This window comes from Orbicella franksi, chromosome 12 (assembly GCF_964199315.1).
Source record: "Orbicella franksi chromosome 12, jaOrbFran1.1, whole genome shotgun sequence".
NCBI lineage: Eukaryota > Metazoa > Cnidaria > Anthozoa > Scleractinia > Merulinidae > Orbicella > Orbicella franksi.
In genome coordinates, this window is record NC_138156.1 from 14,931,898 (window position 1) to 14,955,066 (window position 23,169).

The 23,169-nt window shown below is 38.6% G+C and overlaps 2 protein-coding genes across 10 annotated transcripts in view; both read right to left on the reverse strand.

Moving 5' to 3' along the window:
* The window catches only part of LOC145462469 (uncharacterized), a 249,957-nt gene that overhangs the window by 12,018 nt on the left and 214,770 nt on the right, over nt 1–23,169 (reverse strand). The window lies entirely within an intron of this gene.
* The window catches only part of LOC145462464 (synaptonemal complex protein 2-like), a 151,846-nt gene that overhangs the window by 5,839 nt on the left and 122,838 nt on the right, over nt 1–23,169 (reverse strand). Inside the window, exons 11-12 of one of the 9 annotated variants that reach the window (XM_081445998.1) lie at nt 22,401–22,507; nt 2,683–2,728 (exon numbers count right to left, since the gene is read on the reverse strand). In XM_081445998.1, the coding sequence (XP_081302124.1) occupies nt 22,402–22,507 (106 nt within the window). In that variant the 3' untranslated portion in view covers nt 2,683–2,728; nt 22,401. Of the gene's footprint in view, nt 1–138; nt 2,729–16,010; nt 22,597–23,169 lie in introns of those variants that run through there. The other 8 variants (XR_014041195.1, XM_081445996.1, XR_014041196.1 and 5 more) reach the window with 8 other exon arrangements.

The following is a 23,169-nucleotide window of genomic DNA, read 5'->3' on the forward strand; positions in this document are numbered from 1 at the left end:
GACTCAAATATGGAAGCTTCTAGTAGTAAATATCTCCCGTTTTTGTCAGCTTCAGAGCTCCCTATGCGTACATCCAGTTTGGGGTTGAAGAGAATTGCAACACCTTTTGAATGATTTGTTCCGTGACTGTAAATGTTCCCTCCCCATTCAGAATTCCATATCGCTTCAACAGTTTGTGTTGGGTAAGTTTCTTGTAGGAATATTACGTCAAATTTATAATTATGAAGCCACCTAAACAACTGTTGTCTTTTTCGTGCTTGGTTTAAACCTCTGGCATTAAGTGAGCAAAAAGATGCTTTAAACGGGGTTGTCATATTCAAATCTTAATAAATTGGTTTGAATAAAATTGGAGAATTTTTTGTGGTGATGACAAAGCCACCGGTGTAACTAGCATTAGAATTTGGGTATATAAATTATTATAAAATCTTCTGTAGTTGGCTGTAAGACGAAATCTTTTAAACGTAATTGGGTACTCGTTCTTGATATGTAAACGAAAATCAACACTGAAAAATAAAAGCAACCTAAACACAAATAAATGAAAAGGTGCCAGCATAAATTTATCAAATTTGTACAGTTAAAGCCGCGAAAATTTAGGAAATTCTAGGGCAAAGCAATCAACGACGGCAAAGTTAGAATCTGGCACTTTTGACTACTTTACTAACAATTAGCAAAGGAGGCAAGGGAGTCTCAAGTATGCATATGACCTAAATGTAAACAACTCCCTTGAAAATGTGACAGCTTACCATGCAAGATGGATTCCCGAAGCTGTCTTGTGATTTAAATAAGATCAGATAGCGATTTTATGAAGACAAAACTTTTGCATAGAAAGGAAACTTCTCAGTTTCAGGTCCACGGTAAATTTGACTATTAATTACAAGTCTGTCCACGTTGAACGAGGCTGAAGCCTTTTCCCTCTTGGCCTTTCTTAGCACTGGTAGTAGCGCTTTCCTCATTTCATTTATTTCCTTGGGATAGTCATCTGCGACGCCCATCTTTAACTCAGGGTCGATATTCTTCACGTGCTTAAATATACGGCCCTTATCTTTGTAAAAACTCAGCTTGGCTATAATAGGTCTTGGTCTATTCGTTGGTGTCCTTGCTGAACGTTTAGTTGACATGCGGTGCACTCTTTCGAATTTTAAATTCACCACGTCTTCCTTCGGCATTTTGAGCTCGTTGACAAGAAGAAGTTTTACAATCCTCCCTGTTTCGTACGGGTTACTTTCAGCTTCTGCTTCTCGCACTCCAAAGAATTTAATGTTACTTCGCCTTGACTGAGCTTCAATTTTAATGTTGCGTATGGTCTGCATCTGGAGATCTTGCTGGACATATTGCAACATGTCTCTGGAGTTATTTAGTTCAGCTCTCATTTCATTCTGGTTGTTTCGCAAATCGTTTACTTCGTCTATCGCTCATTGTAATGATTTCTTTAGCTCTGTATTTTCTTCCTTTAGCTTTGCTAGCTGGGTCTTAAGGTCTTCAATTAGAGGACAAAGAGTCAACAGCTTGTCAAGCTTCTGATTAATTTCTTCAAAGCGAACAGCACTTGTCTGGTCGTCGTCTTGGTCAACTTGGTCGCCATGTTGATCGCAAATCATGTCAGAATCGTTAGTTTCTTCGTCCATTTTGGAGCTGCTTCCTCTTTGACATTTCCTACTTCTTCCTCTTTTGGGCTCATTAGGTTTTCCACCATCTTCAGGCATTTCAATGATTAGCTTCGGGAATGTGGTCACTTGTTACTCCGCCATTTCGAGGAGCAACGAAAAACACATCCGACCACTAGCACGTTATGCTAATCTCACTTTATAACTGTAACACTGCTTCACGTAATAAGGGATACATTTGTTAAGTCCGTTTTAAATTTGTCTGCAGTGTTTTGATTTACATGTATTCAGGGAAACCTTTGGTTCAGACAATCTTGCAACCTAAGGGACAATATCCTCGCTTCTAAGCCATAATTACCATCTTTACATTTGGTTGAGTCTTCTTACTGCTTATTCCTTACAACTTCGAACTCTTTTAAGGTCTGTTTTAGTTCCAAGTACAAATTTTTACCCTCTATTAGAAAACCTCAGCACAATGCCATGTTTTTTATGAATGATGCAATCCAAAAATAACTTTCTATTACTGCTAGAATACGAAAAACCCCAAACGCAAGAAACACCTAAAAAAATCTCTGGGGAGTGGGAACGAGGCGATTTCTTAGAATTTTCAAAGGGCCACCTGCCTCAACTACCATGTGAGGTACATGTATGCTCCCTCACCCACCCTTACACGAAGTTTACACACGAACAAAGTTATTACATTTGTTGTGTCATATTGTGTCAAGCTAACAAAAATACTAACATCTGATATCAAACTAGGGGATATAATTCATGGTAGGGCACATTATATAGTTTGCTTTTATTTACCGCTGTTTGCTTGGAGTTAGCATTTATATACTGTGTTTGCTTGTGGTTAGCATTTATTTACTGCTGTTTGCTTGCGGTTAGCATTTATTTCCTGCTGTTTGCTTGCAGTTAGCATTTAAGGGGTGAAGGGGAAGGCGACTAAATGTGTCCTACCATGAATTATATGCCCAAACTTATGCATACCTGAAGTAACTTTCAATATATGCTAACTTTAATAGTGCTCCATCCTTCGGAATTCGGACTAAAAAGCACAGAATATGATAATACCAACCTCTGTTTTTCCAAAGCTAGCAGAATAACATGGAACCGAGGCCACACTATCAAAAAAGAAATAGCATAAGCATAGTATATACATGCAATTATAATCCATTAGACATAGGGAGCTTAAGCAAACAATGCTAATGACAGCAACAAGAACGTCACCAAACAAAAGGTTTAATGAGCAGAAATATAGCTGTGCACGTGCTTTATAAATCTCTGTACTTTTCTTTGCCATCCTTTGCAAAATGATGACGTGCCAAGTTCTGCATAGTCTGGGGAATGTGAACGACGACGGCAATTTTTTGTAATTTCCGTTTGGAATTGAAGTCTTTCATTACATATCACGCCTAAGCATGTTTTTAGGACCAAACATGTATGTGTACTGAGCACATTTACACAACTGTAAAAGGCAAAGGTAACTTCTTAATTCATTTTTGATAAGGCGTTGGCCTCGGCGTCGCTACCATCATTGCTTAATTAAGCTTAAGAGAAGGAATAGCTATGAAAGGTACTGTTATTGGAGACTGACACTTCCTTATCAGGGCCAAGGGAATTTTTAAGTCAGTGGTGTCAAGTCTTTTGGTCCTTGAAACTGATTGGCCAGTTTTGTCACCATGTTATTGGCTGCAAGACTTGTGTAAAGTCTCTAAGCCGTTTAGTCACGGCACCCCAATTTTGTTGTGCCTTCACGATTTTTTGTCCATTGTTTTCCGTTTTTCAATTATTCTGTGTATATTATTTTGTTATTCTTATTAGTTTCGCAAGTTATTTTTGATTACGTAACGTTTCATATTTTCGTGTACATTTTTTCATCTGCTGTTTCTGTTGTTTGGTATAGCTTCTTCTGCCGCTAGTTTTCTAGTTTCCATTGTCATTATGTGTTAGTTGTCGTAGTCGCCACACAAATCTTGTAAGTTTTGTTATTTTTCCATCATTTTTGCTTGCTTTATTTGTATTTTGTTTTTGTAGTGACTAGAATTTTCTTTGCATTTGGCTTTCACGTCTCTCCGTGACCCCTGGGGATTATGTAACCTATTCCTTACTACTTAAACGATCATCATTATGCATAGTTTTGTATTCATTTTCGCCAGTGCTTGTTAGCGGCTGGCAGATAAGTTTTGCTGGTTTCTACCGCATTTTTCTTGGCTGCATCTCACTGTTGTGAGCTTTGAAGTATTATTCTAGAATTTATCCTGTTGGACAGTCGCCACAGTTTTGTAAGTTTATTTTTGCTCCTTTGTCAGTTTTTTGTAGTTATATTTTTGTACTTAGGTGTATTTGTCTCATTTATTTTTTAAGTTGAATCACACCCACCATCACATTTATTTTCTCTCACGCTTACATGCGCATCATGATTAGAACTTGTACATTTGAACTGTGATGTCGATATCTGTAGCGTTTACTAGCCCTACAGTTTTGGTTTCCTGGTCTGTATATTTAGCTGGTTTATGTGCGTTTGTTTTCAGCAAATCGCTAGTGAAAGTGCAAACTTCTTTGATGTGTGGATTTCAATTACATTTCATTCGAAGATTTGTGCAATTTCGTTATGGATGTGTTTGGAAGTCATGGTAGGAGGAGAGTCCATTTTACAGAAGCGGTGGATTGACAAAGTACAATCTCATTCTAGAGCTCATGTGGGAACAGAGATCTGACTGGAAGATTCCGTAAGCGCAATTGGTTTTCTTTGAAGTCGCAACTAGACAAGTGTATCTATTAAGCAGTTAAAGGCCAAGGAAGCTTTGGCATGCCTTAAAATGGAGCAATTGAAGGGAAAACAATGCCTTTAGAGAAAAGAAGAGGAAATGAAAATGGAACGTCAATTTCTAGAAGCTAAATATGAACTCAAGCAGGCAGCTGCTCAAGCAAAGATCCTTGAAGAAGATTATTCTGCCTTTGGTGGAGCAGTACCGAACATTTTCAAACAACATGGTTTGTGTGCTGGAGGAGTTAGTTCAAAACGCGATGTTGAGCCCAAAGTTTAAGATGTCAAAGCTCACATTGAAAAGACTAAAGTTGAACGCGGTTCAAGGCTCAACCCTCGTGCGAAGGAGTTTACATACCCTGTAGTCATGCCGGATAGTGAACCCTCTCCTACAGATTCAGTAGACAACGATTTTGCCATCGTTGAAGATGTGCTAGATAAGCTGGGCTCGATGATAAGGCAAGGATTTGCGTGGCCCAAACCAGACCTCTCCATATTTGATGGCAACCCTATGGAGTATTGGAGTTTTTTCCAGTCATTTGAGAATAGTGTTGAACAAAATGCAATAAATGAAGGTAAGAAGTTCATGTATTGTACAAAGGTTGCCATTTCATATTCATACTAAGTTCGTTGAAGTGGCAGACGCTATTCAACAATCTGGTAAGAGACTAAACATTAAGGACATTAAGGCAAGGCCAGCAAATAATCCAGTATTTGCAAGCGTTATGGACGTTACACCTGACAGTAAATGGAGTGGCACTAAACCAAAGCCAAGTTTAAAATTGAGTGACCCATTGTTCACCCATATCACTGCACTTAACACCCAAGGAACCATGTCAGGCAAACAAGGCAACCAGTCAAGGTGTGGTTCACGGAGTGTACATTTAAATGAGAAGATCTGTGCTTGCCCAGCCTGGACAATCGAGCACTACCCTAGCCGGAAGTGGGAAAGTATGCCTCAGGATAGAGCTGGTCAAGGTTCATAGTCAGAACTCAAACAAGGAACTGTTGACCTATGCCCTCCTTAATACTGGATCAGATGTCTCCTTGTGTGCTAAAGGCCTGGCAGAACAGCTGGGGATTCAAGAAGTACAGAGAATGTTCTACTTAACAATGCAAGAGAAGCAAGATAGTCCTAAGTTTGGTCAAGAGTTAAGCTTAACAGTTGAAGCCACTGACGGGTCAGACAAGTTAGAAATCCAGAGATTGTGGACTGTTGAAAAGGCAAACACCTTGAGCCACAGCATTCCAACCAACCAAGACATTAGCAGACGGCCTCATTTGCAAGACATCAATTTGCCAAGCATCGATGAGACTAAGGTCAACCTGATCATTGGATGCAATGTCCCAGAGGCCTTCTGGGTACTAATAGAAAGGCGTGGCAACAAAGGTGACCCATACGCTATTCATTCACTGCTGGAAGACAGACAATGCTGGTGTGATTCCTGATTGAAAGGTTTCCATGTCCGTTGAAGACGAAAGGGCTTTAGCAGTAAAGGAGAGTTCAGTCAAGTTGGTTGATGGCCACTATCAACTGGCTCTTCCATGGAGGAAGCCAGCACCTAAACTTCCCAACAATCAGATCATGGCAGAACAAAGACTACAGCTGTTGAAGAAGATATTCCTGCAAGATTCTGAGCTGTTTGAAAAATACAAAGCAACCATTGGAGATTACATGATCAAGGGGCATGCAAAGAGAGTTCCAGAAGACGAGCTCGTCATCGATGATAAACCACTGTGGTATTTCTCCCATCACCCTGTGTTTAACTCCAACAAACCTGGAAAAATGAGAATGGTCTTCGATTTCACTACAAAGTTTAGAGGGATGTCTTTGAACGACCAACTCCTCAGTGGACCAGACCTGACTAACAGTATTGTGGGTGTGTTAACAAGATTTTGTCAAGAGCAAGTAGCTCTCACAGCAGACGTGGAAGCCATGACTGTTCCACCAGGTGAGAGTGTCACCAGACGATTATGATGCACTTAGATTTCTCTGGTGGTCAGACAATGATCTGGATCAAGAACCAGTTTACTACTGCATGGAGGTTCACTTAATTGGCGCCACCTCATCCCCAGCTTGTTCCAACTTTGCTCTCAAGAAGGCAACAGAAGATAACATTGGCGAATTTGACGAAGAAGTTATGAAGACTGTAAAGAAGAACGTTTACGTGGATGACTGCCTTAAGGACAGTGCCTACTAAATACAAAGGTTTTTGCACCAGGTTAGGACCACGTGGAAAAAGTAGATCTTTACAAGGGCTATTGGAATCTACAAAGAAAAATTAGGGTAGCCATGCATGTTTTCAAGATAATTAGCCTTGAATCTCAACAAAAATGCTGACCTAAATGCTCCTTGGATTCAGATTCCTTTATTAATGCTCTGCATAGATTCACCAGTCTTAGGGGAAACCCATCATTTTTTGCTTGCTTTATTTGTATTTCATTTTGGTTTCGTGCTCTGTATATTTAGCTTGCTTTCATGTGTTTGTTTTCAGCAAATCGCTAGTAAAAGTGCAAATCTCTTAGATGTGTGGATTTTGATGACAAACAGTTATAAGGATATCTTTTTAATTCTATCATGCAGGGCTGTCATTAAGTTTTCATTGAGCTGCTGAATTGATCTTAGAGCAATTTTCACTTGGGTATCGCTCTGGTTTTCCATTACCATTACCATTAAAAAGCTTGTGCCACTCTGTCATCCAATCAGAAGCTTAACCAAAACTAATTCTTGTTGACGATATAAGGAGTAATGTCATGTCATTGTGTATTTGAAGTGCTACATGTATAACTCACTGAAAGGTAGGGATTTACCATTATTTGTCATAGTTTTAACTGGTTGGACTTTTCATTGTTTTGCGTGGTCCTTTTAAACTAGTCTGTTCATTTTGATTTTATAAAATTGACTTAAAGCAGACCACCAAGCAAGCGGTTAAAGTCTATATTTAATGAAAGAATAACAGAGCATGGATATTTTCTGGAGCCACACAATGTCAATTTTCCCTGACGCAAAATAAAATTCCCTAACTTTTACCTGACAATTTTGCTGGCCTGTGGCAACCTTGAATTTATGATCAGAATTGCTAGAGGGTGATTAGGATCCAAGATCTCAGGATCCTAATGGTTTAACCATTGATCATGGATTTCATACTGCAGTTAATAAAAATATTTGTAAAAAACCTTGCTGATTAGAAGAACATGCTTAGCGAAGCACTCAGCCATGTATTCTGCAAGTTTAATTATCTTATATCAAAGTTTTTCCTACAAATACAACTGTCTGTACTTTGAGAAACTATGAGGTGATTCCACCCCATGGACATACACAAAATCAAGAGATTTCCTTCAAGCTAAGCTTGACGGTGAAATGAATGCTCATTTTCTTTTAAACAAGTATTGCAACCTATATTTTTCTATTACATAATTTTGGTGTACAAATTATTCTGTTATAGTTTAAAAATTGAGAAAAGAATTGTTCAGAAGGAAAAAAGGTTATTGGCTAAAAGCATACACAAAACTACAGTACAGCCCAAAAATAATACACACGCAAGAAGTGGCACAAAAAGTTCTTGCGCTGCAAGAACATGCAAGCCGCCGCAAGAAGTGAAAATGCAGTGTTTTGCAGTTTACCCTCAAGAACTATGGAGACAAAAGAAGCTGAATATCTAGGCAGAGGAAGCCGCAAGAAGTTATGATTCTAATCAAAAGCCACAAGGAACACAAGAAGCTGTTGAGTCCAGTCATACTAAGTTTTCAAATGCCGCGATGACTTTAATGCTTTGTTTTTACCAATACTCTTCAATAATTATAGACATCTGCTTACAACAAGCACTTCCAGCCGAGAACCACAGCTACTATAAAAAAGTCAACTTGAGCAACTGGTATCGCCAGCTTTTTTGCCAACAAAATGTAGCCATATCAGTTGTGAAGGGCACATGCATACCAGCAGTTACTAAATACTCCTCTATTAGAATCTTGATCATTTACTAGGTGCATTCCTCTTTTCTTTTCTCAAAATAAACATTCAACTGCAAGTGGTTCAATTAACCCTTTACCCTGAAGATGAAGGGCATTTTTTCCCAAATTGGCAAATAATGACACTCTGCCTGTGTACAATATGCCACTCGAAAGCCACTGATCCGCTTAGTTAAGAATTGACATCGGCAGCTTTGAAGGAGGTAGACATTTTGAGAGAAAGTCCTTTACAATGCAAAAATGAATGACTTTAATAATGTATCAACCTTCTACTATACTAGGTATACCCCTAAAGTATAGCTTATTTAGTGGCTCTTAGTGCATTAGCTTGATATGAAACAAGTCTTGCATTCCATTTGCATCCTAAAAAAGGAACTCAAAACTTGTGGGGCTGGTCAACCATGTCTTAGATAGGAGGGGATCACAATGTTATGACTTCAATGAGCAGATGTTCACAAAACAATTTTCGTGGCAAAAATACATAGAAATCTATCAAATATTCACGAAGTTATGATGTTGTGTGCCAGTCTGCCATACAGAAAAAGATGGCATTACGAACGCGGGAGTCTGGGTAAATCGACCGAATCAGCTCAAGGTAATGTCAACAAACATGGCCGCTGGTCAAGAGGGTCAGCGCATAGCGCTTAATGAAAATGACATTTACGGGACTAAATTAATAAAAGAGATTGACCTTTTAACTACGATGGAAGCTATAAGATGGTTGAAGTGTAAGAGTTGTTGTAATTTAAGCAATCTGACCTTGAAAGAGCTGAAAAACAAGTAAGTTTTCAAGTCGCTTGGCACCATTGTTTCACTGTTGTAACTTCGATGATTTGAATTTGACAAAGTTCTTGTTTGTGGCCATAGAGAATTCAGGTATACATCGAATTTGGCTGGGACAAGACGCTACTTATGGACTGGGAAGGTAAAGTGTCTCAACAGAGAAAACATGAGGCCCAAAGTAAGTTCAAGAAACTGGCGCAAAGTTTACTCAATGGTGAGGGAATCCCCACGGACAACTGGGCAACCTCTTTACAAATGTCCCCACATTAACACACACAGTTGTTGAAGATTTCCTTAGACAGACCAGCAACAAAAGGCACGTCACAGAGGGGTATGCATTCTCAAAAACCAAAAAATTTGAGATGTCAGGAAAACCAAAAAGACTTAACTTGCTGCCTGGTCATGACATGTTTTTGTTGGAGGGACACACCAGGCCAGCCATGAAGCAAGCCAAAAGTATTTCCACAGAAAAAGGTATTTATTCTTGTTCCCTTCTACTAAGCAAGGAGACCGGAAAAATTATTGCCACTAAGGATAAGTCTTGTGCTGCTGGAAAACGTGGTTTTTGTAAACACATCACGGCTCTGGCTTACAAGCTCGTGGAAGCGAATGATACCGGTTTCGCCCCATGGCAAGTTCGCCCCCATCGAGTTCACCCCCACTATAAAATTTCTATTTTGAGTTCGCCCCAAAATTTTGTGTCCGTGTTAACATAGTTGTCATCAAGTTATTAAACATTTTCAAAGAACTATTTCAGTCTATGTATGTTTATGTCATCTCGCCATCAGGGAGTCTTGCCACCAATAAACTCCCAGTCACCACCAAGCAAAGTTTCCTCACCACCAGTAATCTAATAAGGCAGTGGATAAAAGAACGAGGAATAATCTCTATATGCAACTCAATCTGGTTGGGGTGAACTCGATCAAGTTGAGTCGATGTGGGGGCGAACTAGGTGGGGGCGAACTCGCCATGGGGCGAAACCAGCAGCTACTGTCGAAGCTAAAATGTCTGGGGTCACAGAACTGCCAAAGCCAATCAGCTGCATGGATGTACGCAAGCAGTGGGGGCTGCCGACGATAAAAGCTCAACAAGACCCAGAAAAAGAAGCAATGAAACAGAATCCATTACATGAAATTGTATTTGAGAAGCACATCCTCACTGGAGATAATTTGGGGGCAGAAAACGCAAACTACCCTCAGAAATAAATTGCAACTACAACTCAAGACCCAAGGGTGAACCTGCAGTAGACCAAAAGCGTGTTGATACACTGTGCGAAGAACTTTTAAAATCTAATTACCAACACTTTGTTTGCAAGTTCCTGTCAAACCATCCTGAAGAAAGCTGTAGTGCTGGGCCACCAAAAGTGTCATCTGATAAAGAGAACATGCCCACTCCTATTGCGTCCCCACTGCAGAGATCTGAGGGCTGGTTTCGCAAGCGAATCAGAAAAGTGACATTTTCAAAAGCACCGGTTTTGATTGCGCTACAGGGAAGAGAACAGTTTGTAGAAACATGGAACTGTATTGTGAGCAAAAAAGAAGAACTACCTAAGAACATCAGAAATTTTCAAAGATGGATCAAGTTCGAACCTTCTACTGTTGAGCGTTTCAGGACTGATAGTGGTGCTGAGATGAAAGAATGTGGGATGTTCCTTCTTGAGTCTGACAGACAGTTTGGGGCATCAGAATTGTTCTATCTAGATTGTGTTTACTGGAAGTAAAGACACATGTTAAAGGATGTACTGAGCCACTGAATGCAGTCACTGGAGCTCATGAGTGACAGGTGCAGCTACAACATGAGTGTGCTAACAGCAATGCCTGCATACTACAATCTTTTGTTCTTGAATCAAATAAATCTAGGTACTTCTTAATACAGAAATATATTAGTTTTGTTAATTGTTTTCTCCAAGTCTGTAGTGCAGTTCGTGATGACAAGTCCTTAACAAATATTTGCCATGACAACCATAATGGCAAACTTAAAGTGTTGGAAGGCCGAGTCCCAGAATTTGAGAACTTGTTAGCCTTTAGACAATGGGCAACTGCTTTTGCAAAAAGCTGCTGTGAAGTAAAGTTTGTTTCCTAGAGTGTACAGCTCTTAAAGTATAACAGGTCTGTTTTGTGTGAGTGCAATGATTTATTTTTAATTAGGCAATTCACAAAAATATGGTCAAGGTTGATGTTCTAGAAAAATTACTTCCAGGCCATTTTTAAGGTAAACATCAAATATTTATTGTAATTAGCACAATTTCTCTGGTAAACACGTGTGGTCAGCGAGACCCCATTATTTAATTGAGATAATTTGTATCATGTGTACAACAGAGCAGTAATTTATTGATTTATATTTACATATTTATTCATTATCGATAAATTTATGTACAACAGAGAAAATTGTCATTTGATTACAAGTTGCACTTCACAACATTCCACAATTCTAGATGTTAGATTCAGCACAGAGAATGTGAATAAAAAGTCTGCTTGCATTAGCTGTCACATCAAGGTTTGGCCATTCTTACTTACAGAGGCTGAAATATATTAAAATGTTGGCAAATTTTAGCCCAGGCTGAAATTTCAACACAGGTGTCTGGCTGAGATTTCCGTTTCAATTGATGCAATTACATGGCAGATTTCAGCCCAGGTTAAAATTCCAGTTCCAGTCAGACACCTTTTTGAAGCCACCATTTTGATTCACTGAAAAAACCATCTGTGTGGATGCCCAATTTTGCTTTTTGGCTTGGGTTGAGATTTGAATACAATTACATGGGACTCAACCGTTCAGCCTGGGCTGAAATTTCCAGCACAGTTAGTGAAACAGAGATGGAAATTTCAGCCCAGGGTGGTTAATACATCAAATGCAAAAACCCTCTTCTGTCTGTTCAAGAAAATTTGTTCTGAAAGTTGAGCTGAAATCTTATCCTGGTACAACTGGGCTGAAGTTTTAGCCTAGGTAAAAAATTCACCACGACACCCTTGTGTACAATTTTGCTCTCAAGACAGTGTGATTTAAATACAGTACTCACTTTAATTCAATATTGACCTGCTGTACAGTTTTTGGATTTTTGAACATGTATTTGCAAATTCAGTGAAACTGATTGACAAAAAAACTCATTGTTATAACAAATACAGCAGTACACTTGGGGAAAATTTCATTTGCTACCCAAAAGAGGTGTAGGGGAAGGGAGATTTTGTTTATGATCAGCTTATAAGCCATCTCTGGCATCTTGCCCATTCCCTCAGCTTAATTAATGAACTTTCCTTTGTAAAGAAATCTCTGAAGTACTGTACATGTATTTTCTCTGTAAAGTGAACTCTGGGCCTTTTTAAATAAACACCCCAGCATTTAATTAATTGAGATCCCACCAGAATTATTTGAGGTTTGGAATTTATTTGACTTTGGTCTTACACTATTGAATTTCATCAATTTAGGTAGAAACATTCATTAACAAGATTGTGTCCATATGAATTAAACAAGGATTCTGTTGCTGACATGGTGGCTTTGTTTGGTGAAAAAGTGTTACATTTTGTCTTAAATACAGTCAAATTTATGTAAAATCGGTGAGAAATGAAGCTGATTTAAAAAATAATGAAAGTACCCTTGTTTAATCAATGCTGGCCCCAAATAAATGCCAGGTTCAAATGAACACAGGGTCTACAAGGCCTTAGCTTTAAGTAGATGCTCAAAGCATCTAATCAAGAAAATGCTGTATATAATATATATAATGCATTGATGCCTTTGCATATTAACCATGTGTGAATTATTGCTTACTGAGAAAGCTTTATCTAAATCTGAATTATTATATTTAGAATTCAGTGGGGGTTTTTTGCAAAATGTACAGTACTTTAAGGTAACAACATTTACTCTTCTTTCATTTCATCCATTAATTCCCCAACAACTCTAATGAGAGGTGATAAGAAAGCAGTGAGCCAGCAACACACCTTCCACAATTTAGATAGTAGGTGCGAATAGCGAAGAGGGATATTCCCTCGCAAGATTCTAAACACCTAAACTCATCTGATCCCCTCTTTCCACATGGACTCTCACTTGAGAGTTTTTCCGATTGTGAATATCCTCTTCCACAGAAAACTGTTTCTTTCCTTCTAACTTTGCTGGTGTTTCTACTCTGACCCCCCAGTTATCCAGGATGTGCTGTACAATGAAGCCTTTGTCAGCAAGCCACCTGTCTCCTTGTTGTGCAAAAGGACAAGATTCCACTTTGTGACAAAATTTCTTCATCAGACTTACTGCCCGGATATATATCTGATGCAAAGACTGGCAACATTAGTGGTGACAGGGCAATCAAACCTTTTCCAGTGTTGTGGCCCTTGTACTTGGACCATGTGGCACATTGTTCAATCACTTGCGATGGCTTCTCAATTTATAGTTCTGTACAATCAATAATTAAATAGACATCTTCATAATCAGGTTAAAGCATTTAGGTAAATTTCTTTTCATAATCTCCCGTTCTGTAGTAAAGCTAAGTTGCCCAAGACAATCACACATGCGATCAATCCAGGTTGCAAAAATTTCTGACACCTCCTGCTGAGCAATGTTGAAACGATCGGCCAAATCTTTCTCCAGTAATTCCAGACGTGACCTTGCCATCGTCAAAAACAACTCATCAATGTCGCATAGCTTTCAAGGCCTTCCTCAGGATACAACATAGGAAGGGTGTTTAGAAACATTTGAATATCCATTGTAGTAATTTAGTGAGAAGCCCAGTCTTGGTTTTAGGAAATTATACAAAGAAAGGTCTGGTAAACAGGGAGTCCGGTATAAAATCTTATGTCCGAGTCAGAAGCCATAAATCGACGAACTCTAAACCTCTCTACCACTCTTTGTTCTTCTAACTTTCTTATACGTTCCTGAAGCCAATCGATTTCCTGCTGTCATTCACATTCCTTTCTAACGACGTCTTCCAACATAAACACAGCAGGTGTTTGCCGAGATTCTCGTGACTCGGGAGCCATTTGTATTTCATCTCTCGCTTCGATAACTTTTGGTACATGCAGACTCACCGCACTATTTCTCTGATCTTCCTCCCATGTTTTTCCCACCAACAGGTGGGAAATGTCTATTGGCCACACAACTTTGCCAGTTTTCAGGTCCCTTCTAGGGAACATAACCGGGATATTTTTGGATCCGTAAAGGTGTCCACCATGAAAATGCGCACTGCATAAGTGATGGCTTGCATCCCACTCATTATCTTTCGTTCTTAAACTGATCGCGGATATCCATTTTCATTTTATTTTATCATCCCTTGGGAAGCCGTGGAATTTGAGTCTTGTGCAACCATTTTTTATGACCACAGCCCCCCACAACACACTTACAGGGCATTGTTTCCGTGCAAAAATTAATTTACATTTTGCAACTTGACATGAGCAATGTTTAAATTGGTTGGTCGATTTACCCAGACTTCTGCGCACGTTGCCATCGTTTTCCATATGGCGGATTGGCACTCTTGGGGAGTTAAGGGTTAAAAAGCAAAATAGCAATGCAGTAATGCATCGTGATGCCTTATATTTGCATAACGTTCAAAACAAACAACTAGACGCACAAAGGTCGCTTTTGTCACAGAACCGTTCTGTTTCCATATTGTTCGAAGGTATTGCTCTTCAGAAGTCGAGATTTTGTTGTTTCTTTCACTTTTGCCACACAAAAATCAACGAGCAAGACGCCAAAACATAACATTTCGCTAATTCACACACACGTTAGCATATTTGGGACTCTGTGACATCCAAACATGCAGTTTTCATTCTGTGGTTGGTTTCTATCTTTCCATACACATTACACTGATCATGAACCCAGTATCAAATTCAGAGCAAACCCCAAACCGATAGGTTCTGTTCCAAATCAGATGAAAATTATTATAAACTGAAAAATTCACACCAAGCAATAAAAACAACTTCTGGAAGACGCCTGTCAGTATTTCACCTGTTTGCTACTTGTTTCTTTGTCAATGAAAATACTCTTATTCCTCCCAAGGTAACCTAGCAGCGATTGAACTTGTTCAATAATTTGCTTTTTCGTCGTCAGAAGCATAGAAAATAGACCACCACACGGGGCTTTGCTAGTAGTAAAGTAGTTTGGTCATGAATGAAATTTGAGCCCCTTGCTTGCACATGACGAAAATCTGCCCACGAACAAGAAAGTTAATCGGTGGTAAAGTCCAAAGTCTACCGAATAATTTGTTCCTCCCAAATGAAAACTCATTTCAAATAACTAGGGTTAAGAATTTTTTTCTGGCTAACACTTTAGAATCTTGTTAACAACAGCTCACAATCACCCGATTCATAATACCAACTGCAAATTTTCGTCTTGTTACTGGGCTTTTTTCTCTGTTTGAAAAAGGAGATGTGAAGTTTAATAACATGAAGACACCATATTATTATTTCCAAGTTAAAATGTAACTAATAAAGGACACTCAAAAAGTGAGCAGAATGACCTCAGCCTATTACTTTCCTTCTAATAGCTTATCTTAAACTGATAATACTGCTTTAATAGTCCTTAAAATAACTGAGAATATCATGCTCTGGAATAAAAGGCCACAGTACAACATTTTCAGTGTCGAAACATCAAGATTTTATAGTATGCCCAAGCTCAAAAATTTCGTCAACTACAGAGCCAAAATAATACCTAAAATCGTTCAACATTCCTAAACAAAGATTTACTATTCTGTGGAAATTCTATAATAATTCCAGACTGTCAGTATCTAGCTTTTGAAAACACTTACCTGCTGCCGGATATCTACACAGTGTTCTAGGAATTACATCTTACTCTTGAAAATATTTTCTCATCTCTGATTCCTATTAAAAAGCTTTTTGTACAACTTACGATGAGTACCGGCATTGCGGACATGATAAAGCCACAACTTTCATTTTGTTTCTTCATCATGACTACTGAATATTTCATCCTTCTCACAAAAAAGGTCCGTAGGAGATAAAAGTTCTGTACGAGAAAAATTCCTTGGGATAACTATGTGCTTCTACAAATGATTTCTTAATACCTTTCAGTCTGTGACAGGTCTCTAAATTGTGTAAGATCTCTAAAAAAAAGCTTGTCATAGAACTTTATCTGAAATCGCATTTCTGTTAATGTTCAATTTACATGTAGCCTTCAACGGTGAAACTGAACAAAACATATTGTCCGATCTTAATCACATTTTGCTACTGTGTGTTCTAGTTCTAGTTATTGAAGCAGAAAAGCTTGAAGTACAGTATTGTGCAAAAGTAATGAGAGCGAAATGCGCGAATTTCATCTTTGTCTCCATGAACTTTCAGAGAAAATTTGCCCGAAAATTCGAGCGTCTTTTCACAATGTCTTGAGTGTTATTTCTTTAAAACAAAGGATGAAACTTTGCAGCATTTTCAAGACCAGAACGAAAATTCCTTACCAGAGGGATAATTCTGTATGTGAAATATCACAGTGCAGTGCGCTGACCAGTATCGGGCCATCAATGTACTGTTCTCTTGTGAACAATCGCGGTCACGTTGACGCATTACTCCTCTATAAAATTCACTGTTGTTAATATGTTAGTCCGTCTATCATGGCAAAGAACATAGAGAATTTGAATCCTTTGATCGTTTTCAATGACACGAACTCGTTAACTTAAGCTTTGTCACGTCACTGTGCCAGCAAGGCAGGTACCAAAGTTGGACCACTATTCAGCGTAAACTTGGACGAAAGTAAAATTCTTAAGGTCATTTTGAAGGCCTACTTCACCTCAAAATTCATCCAAAGTGACATCAAATTCAGTGATCGATGGACAAGCAGACATGTTGTTTATCTAGTGCCAGGTCTCCATACGGCCCCACCACATGCCCAGTCCCCTCAGCTGTTATCACGTTCACCATGTTCTTGTCCGCCCACCATGATGGATAGTATATTATTCGCAACGAATTGCAGTTGTTTCGCCAACGAGTTGTTTCGCCAACAAGTTGTTTTGCCAACGATTTGTTCGCCAATGTCTAACGTCAATTTGCCAACCTCCTAAGTCGCTTCGCCAACATCCTACTGGTCAATTTGCCAACATCAGATATCCAGTACTAACGAAAAAAAAAGCTGCTTATTGATGTTTGGAATGCCATCCTGATCCTTGGGTCACTGCCAGTCACTGCCAGTTTCACTTGAAGTACTTTAGATCAATTTGCATGTTTTTAATAGTTTCACAAGCCAGCTCGTGGGCACTACATCGCAGTAATTTTCACGGTGAAAACTGACTGTTGAATACCAAAGTTCAGATCAGCTGTTTGTAGACGCACCATTTTCTCTTAGCGGGAGGGGTAGTGTAGCAGATTCACACTTACGATTATGATGGCGTAGGACATTTACACATTATCCAGCTTTGATTTGTTTCGAGTTTGACAAAACATCAAATGATTAGACAATAAAGAAAAGAGGTCAAAGCAGCATTGGTGAATTGACCAGTAGGACGTTGGCAAAGCGACTTAAGATGTTGGCAAATCAACCTAAGACATTGGCGAATGAGCTGTTGGCGAAACAACTCGTTGGTGAAACGACCGCATACCTTCGCGACAATCCCTCTTTATTTCACACTTATTAAACAAGAGATAGAGAAATATAACAACCTGTCATATTTACATTGCTTTTTTTGATAACATGACAAAAATATATGTGGTTTTGCAAATCTCATGCTATCCTTGTGGTGCCATTCTCTTAAGAACAAAAGCAATTTGCTCCAAATGCATGCGCAGATTAGTTAGTGTCAAAGTCGACTATATGTTAGGTGAAAGATACATTTCATACGGGACTACCCACGAATGTTGCGTGCCTTCCCTTGTGGTAGAACATAACATGTAAGCCACATGCGTTCTAGCATTGCTAGTGTGATAAACTCCATTCTCAAGTTCAGATGCTCACTTTTTTTTATTTTTTGTAAATGAGTGACATCGCACCCTCATTTTGGCTGGGGATAGCAGTAATATTTCAGGTAACGTCATTTCTCCTTTTTTAGTGAAAAGAACGCTACTGTGACTGCGTATCTTCTGGAATCTTCCCTAGCTCGATTCAAGAAATGTTGTCTGCTGCTTTGTCTGCTGTTTTCAGAAATGTCGTCTGCTGTTTCTTTGCCAGGATTGAAATTGAGAATGGGAACATATTGCTTCTCCATAGCTGCTTGATTGTTTCCTCTTCTATGAAAGAGAGCCAAAAGTTCATATTCAGCCAAAACTTTCCCCTGTTAGTTGCATGTAAAACAAGTAAATTTGTGACAAAAGAAACTTTGTTATTATTGTCGCAGACTCCGTGGTACTTACTGAAACCTCCAATTAATTTCATCAGTCGATGAGGTGACTCACTCACCTATGTGGGATATAATTTCGGTCAAGTAAAGATCTTTACCTTCAATACTTCTCGTTGAAATGCTCCTCAATGCTATTACTGGATAGCATTGTGTATTACTTTGATGCGGTTTTATTCTTTACGCCAACTCGGCTGGCAACAGAATAAGAACGCACTCTTCTGTGACTCGACATGACTATTTGATAATTAGATTAGTTCTTCTCTCTCTGTGAAATGAAAATTTGCGTTTCGAATAAAACAAAATCTTTCCTCTTCGACCTTTCAGCTGATATTTAACTTTTATTTTCCATTTATCTCCAGCAGTGAGTAAAAACAATACACATCTTTCTTATGGTTTCATGGAAACAAAGGTACCTAGTGACACATTGGCGAGGAAAACAATAGTATCAAGTTACAAATGGCATGAAAAGTACAATTGTCACATTTGCTACAATGACTTTCAAACCCATCTTGACAAACGGTAGTTGTAAGTTATTTTTGGGCCTTGAAAGAAAACACAAACATGAAACATACACACTGTGTCTCATCAAGTTTTTGTCCACTCATATTTCGTTCATATTAGCAGACTACCAAGGGAGAGAATGGCAAGGGTGGGGGACCTATGTGACTACTGTATCAGAGCCGTAAATTACACTCTGCACTATCTGAGATTGTCTCACTAGATATGTTTTACAGATACTATTGATAATTGATTGTATGGGCCACATTTGCAATATTGTAAAACTCACTGGTCAGTGGCTAATTATGTAGCTCTCATATGCTACATAATTAGCTACATAGAATGCAGTCCTAATGCAGACTTGAGTCAAGTTTCATGGGACAGTGGATCTTGGATCTTGGGACACTGATTTGGCCGCCCTGTAGCAGGGGCGAAAATGAATGACATCATCGCCAAACCATGTGCTGTACATTTCGTGTCCATCTGCAACATCATTCTTGTTCTCTTTTGTGGCTTCTTTTGTTGTTTTCGACGTTTTGGAGTCTTCTTTGAACTGGTTTTTCACTCTGATTGCATTTGACAAAAAAGGGAATGCAGTCCCAACGCAGACTAGAGTGATATTTTGGCCGGACGAAAACAAATTAGCACGTGTAAACAAGCTGATTTGCTTTTTAGATCATTCTGTTCACGACCACAACTTTAAATCACCTTGGTTTTGGGATTTTAACTGTGGGAACAGCTATATTTCATTGGTTATATTTTGAGTACATTAAACAAATTTTGTTGATTTTAATTACTTAGTGCTAGTGGCCAAAAATAGTTCAGTGTTCAACGAAGCTCAAAATTGAAAAGATGGAAGAGTACTCTGAAGCCCAGATCTATAAGAGTAAGCAGGAACCAAGGAACAGAATCATAAGCAGAAATATTCGAATCAGCTGCCAGTCGCACAGAGTTTCTTTACTATAACCCATTGATAAACTGGCACGTGAATGCAAATGCTAGCTGATATTTGTGCTTCCAGCTTAGAATACTAGATGTAACACAAGTGCACTTTTAAAAATTAGCCTTTATACCAGTAAAATGAGATTTTAGCACGAATTTTGAAGGCAAATGTGCTATTAAACTTGTGACTACCGAAACTGGAGCTGTCATGCAAAATGTTGACAATAAAGGAAGGAAATCAAAATACTGCCAAACCTCTATTAAGCGGCCCCCTATTAAGGTGGCCAAACAGTTTGCGTACACGCTTTTGCTGATGCAATTCAGCACACGCACAAGGATTGCAAAAAACAAACATGCTGTCAAGAGAGCGATCACTTAATTTGCCCAATGCCCGCATTATCTGTGCTATTTTTCTTTATAATTGAATGCAGTGTATTGATGGTTTTAACCTTTTATTACAAAGATATGTTAGAAAAGGTAACAATGCAAAGAACCCAGCAATTCTTAGCTTTTTTGTTGTTACCGAAAGAACCCAGTTAAATGTAGTGCATGCGTAGTAAGTAAAAAAATTGCGATTGAATGAAAAATTGCTTTCTCAGAAATACGCCTTTTTCTCGAGAACCACTCATTAAAATTTCACGAAATTTGGCTCGAAAATACTTCAGGAAATAAGTAACTAGAGTATTGAAAAAAAAAGTGAACTTTAACAAAGGAAATTCTAGATATTCCTTTCAACCTTCAACAAAGGATAATTAAAGATCTCTCTGTTAAATTATTATCAAAATGGTGTTAACTTGCGAGTATCGTTACAGGCTTGCTGCATGCAAATTATACAGAAAATCTAATGACTACATTTTCTACAAAAGCAATTTTAAAGGCCCGTTTACATTTATTAATGTTGCCATGGCAACAGCACACACGTCAGCTTAATTATCAAAAAACCAAAGTTTGTGTTGTTAACTTGCTTGTTACCATTTTTGGCGACCGAGGGATCAAGGATTTAGAGAAAAAGGTGAATGAAACACAGGTATCTAAAACTGTGTTGAGCCACCTTAAGCAGCTAACTTTTATTTGGCTGCCAGCAGCCAAAATCCCAGAAAAAATTGTCAGCTATGCACTGTAATAAAAACCTCTATTCCACAGCCACCTCTGTTAAACAGCCGCAGTCAGCTTCTTGCCGTCCCAAGGGTGATTTTTTGTTTTACCACTAAGAAGCAACCAGTTGTCTCGTCCCCAGAGTGGCTGCTTTTCAGAGGTTTGACTGTAATCTACAGACAAATAGCGGACTTTGTCATTGTTACATCTGTCTATAAAACTTAAGCTGTTCACAAAGATAATGATTTCAGCAACAGACAGCTATTTAATCCTTTACCCCCTAAGGCAAACAACAGTTTTTCCTAAATCAGCAAATAAAGGCTCTCTGCCTAACAATACACCATTTGAAAGCCACTGATCAGCTTACTTAAGAACTGACATCAGCAACTATGAAGGAGGTAGTCATTTTGAGAGACATTGTTCCGAAATGTCAAAATGAAAAGCTTCCAACACATATCAATTCTCAAATATCATAGGTATGATCCAAAACTGTAGCTTATTTAGCAGGTCTTCATAACTTGATGCGAAACAAGTCCTGCATTCCATGTGCATCTCAAAAATGAAATTGTAAAATTATGGGGGTGGTCAACCATATCTTAGATAGGAGGGGGTCACAATTTTATGTCTTCAATGAGCAGATCTTTATGGAAAAAATTCATAGAAATCTCTCAAATATTCACAAAGTTATGATGTTGTGTGCCAAATGGCACTCTTAGAAAGCAAAGGGTTAAGCTAATCACCTGCATAGAAAACGAATGCACTCATAATCTTCTATTACTACTAGTTTATTGCTTTTTATTATTACAGTGAAACCTGTATTAAGCAGACCCCATAATAGGCGGACAACCTCTATTAAGTGGACACCAGCTGAAGTCCCAAAATGTTCTTCGCACATTTACTGTAAAATAAACTTGCACTCAGCGGACACATCTGTTTAGCGTATGCCAACACCAATCTTGAGCCATTTTCCACAAAACCTGCAATAAGCGGACACTTCAACGGCTTTTTACTTCTAAAAGTTCAGCTGAGACTCCTTTAACACTGTTCAGCAATGTTGCTTTTAAGCTAAGTAGATTATTCCAGATTGATGCTTTGTTTAACTGGACATTGCGCTATGGGCAGTTTTTGATATTACACTCTGTTACACTGTGTTAAAAAAGAGTTTAGAGTTCACTATTATTATTGCACAACATATTAGAACCTGTTTTGAGCAGACACCCTGTATTCAGCAGACACTAGTGAGGGTCCCAAGGGTGTCTGCTTAATATAGGTTTCACTGTATTTTTAATTTGGGGTGATCTGGATCAGGATTAGTAATCTGAGATCACTCTGCTTGTAAAGATATCAAAATGGCTGGATTAAAGGTTGTTTAGTAGCTTTGGGTAAATGGACCATTAATGGGATTTTCATGGGTTGCAGTAGTTATCATTTATCCCATAAAATTAATGCGGAGTCAAATGTGACTGTGAACGGGAAAACGTACCTTAATGGTTATCCATTAGACGGGCAAAAGCGTTAAGCATCAGGTCGTTAGAATAGAGAGTGCAACTGTTAGCAAGAGACATGTATCCATTAGCCATGAGCATCAGACTGTTAGATGGGACAGCACAACCATTAGCAAAAACTCTGTATCAGCACGGCTAGAGAAGCCATTAGGATCCGTTAGAATAAACTAGCATCTGTTAAACGGGTAACAATTCCGTTAGAATAGCATGACACATGTTGAAGTAGAATGTGGTAGCATGAAGTAGAATAATGATTTGGTTTCAATTCACAAAGTGTGCAGGTTCAAAAATTTGCATAAAGTTGTTTACATAATCCAACATGTGCGAAACGGCCATATTCCGGCAGAAAGTTTGAGGAATATTTTCATAGACTGTTGTCTGACTCTGAATCAGAAGAAACCAATTTTAAACTACATGTATGTGACAACAACAACTGTATCTCATGAAACCAAGGCCAACAAAATGCCCATCGCTTCGAGACTAGCTTCGTGACTTCAAAAAGTACCGCTTTTCACACACTCTGTCAAGAAAGCGTAATCTTTCGTAAATCAACAGCTTGATGAAACAGCTGTGCAAAGTCTAGGCAAAGTCATTATGTAAAAATAAGTACAAGCAACAAATTCACTTGAGTAAAACAATAAAAAATGTTCACCCCAACTGGCGGGTTAAATTGTTTACACATGTATTTAGTGACATTAGGTTCGTGTCCCACACGATAATAAAGGAGTCAAATTCTGAATTTGTCTG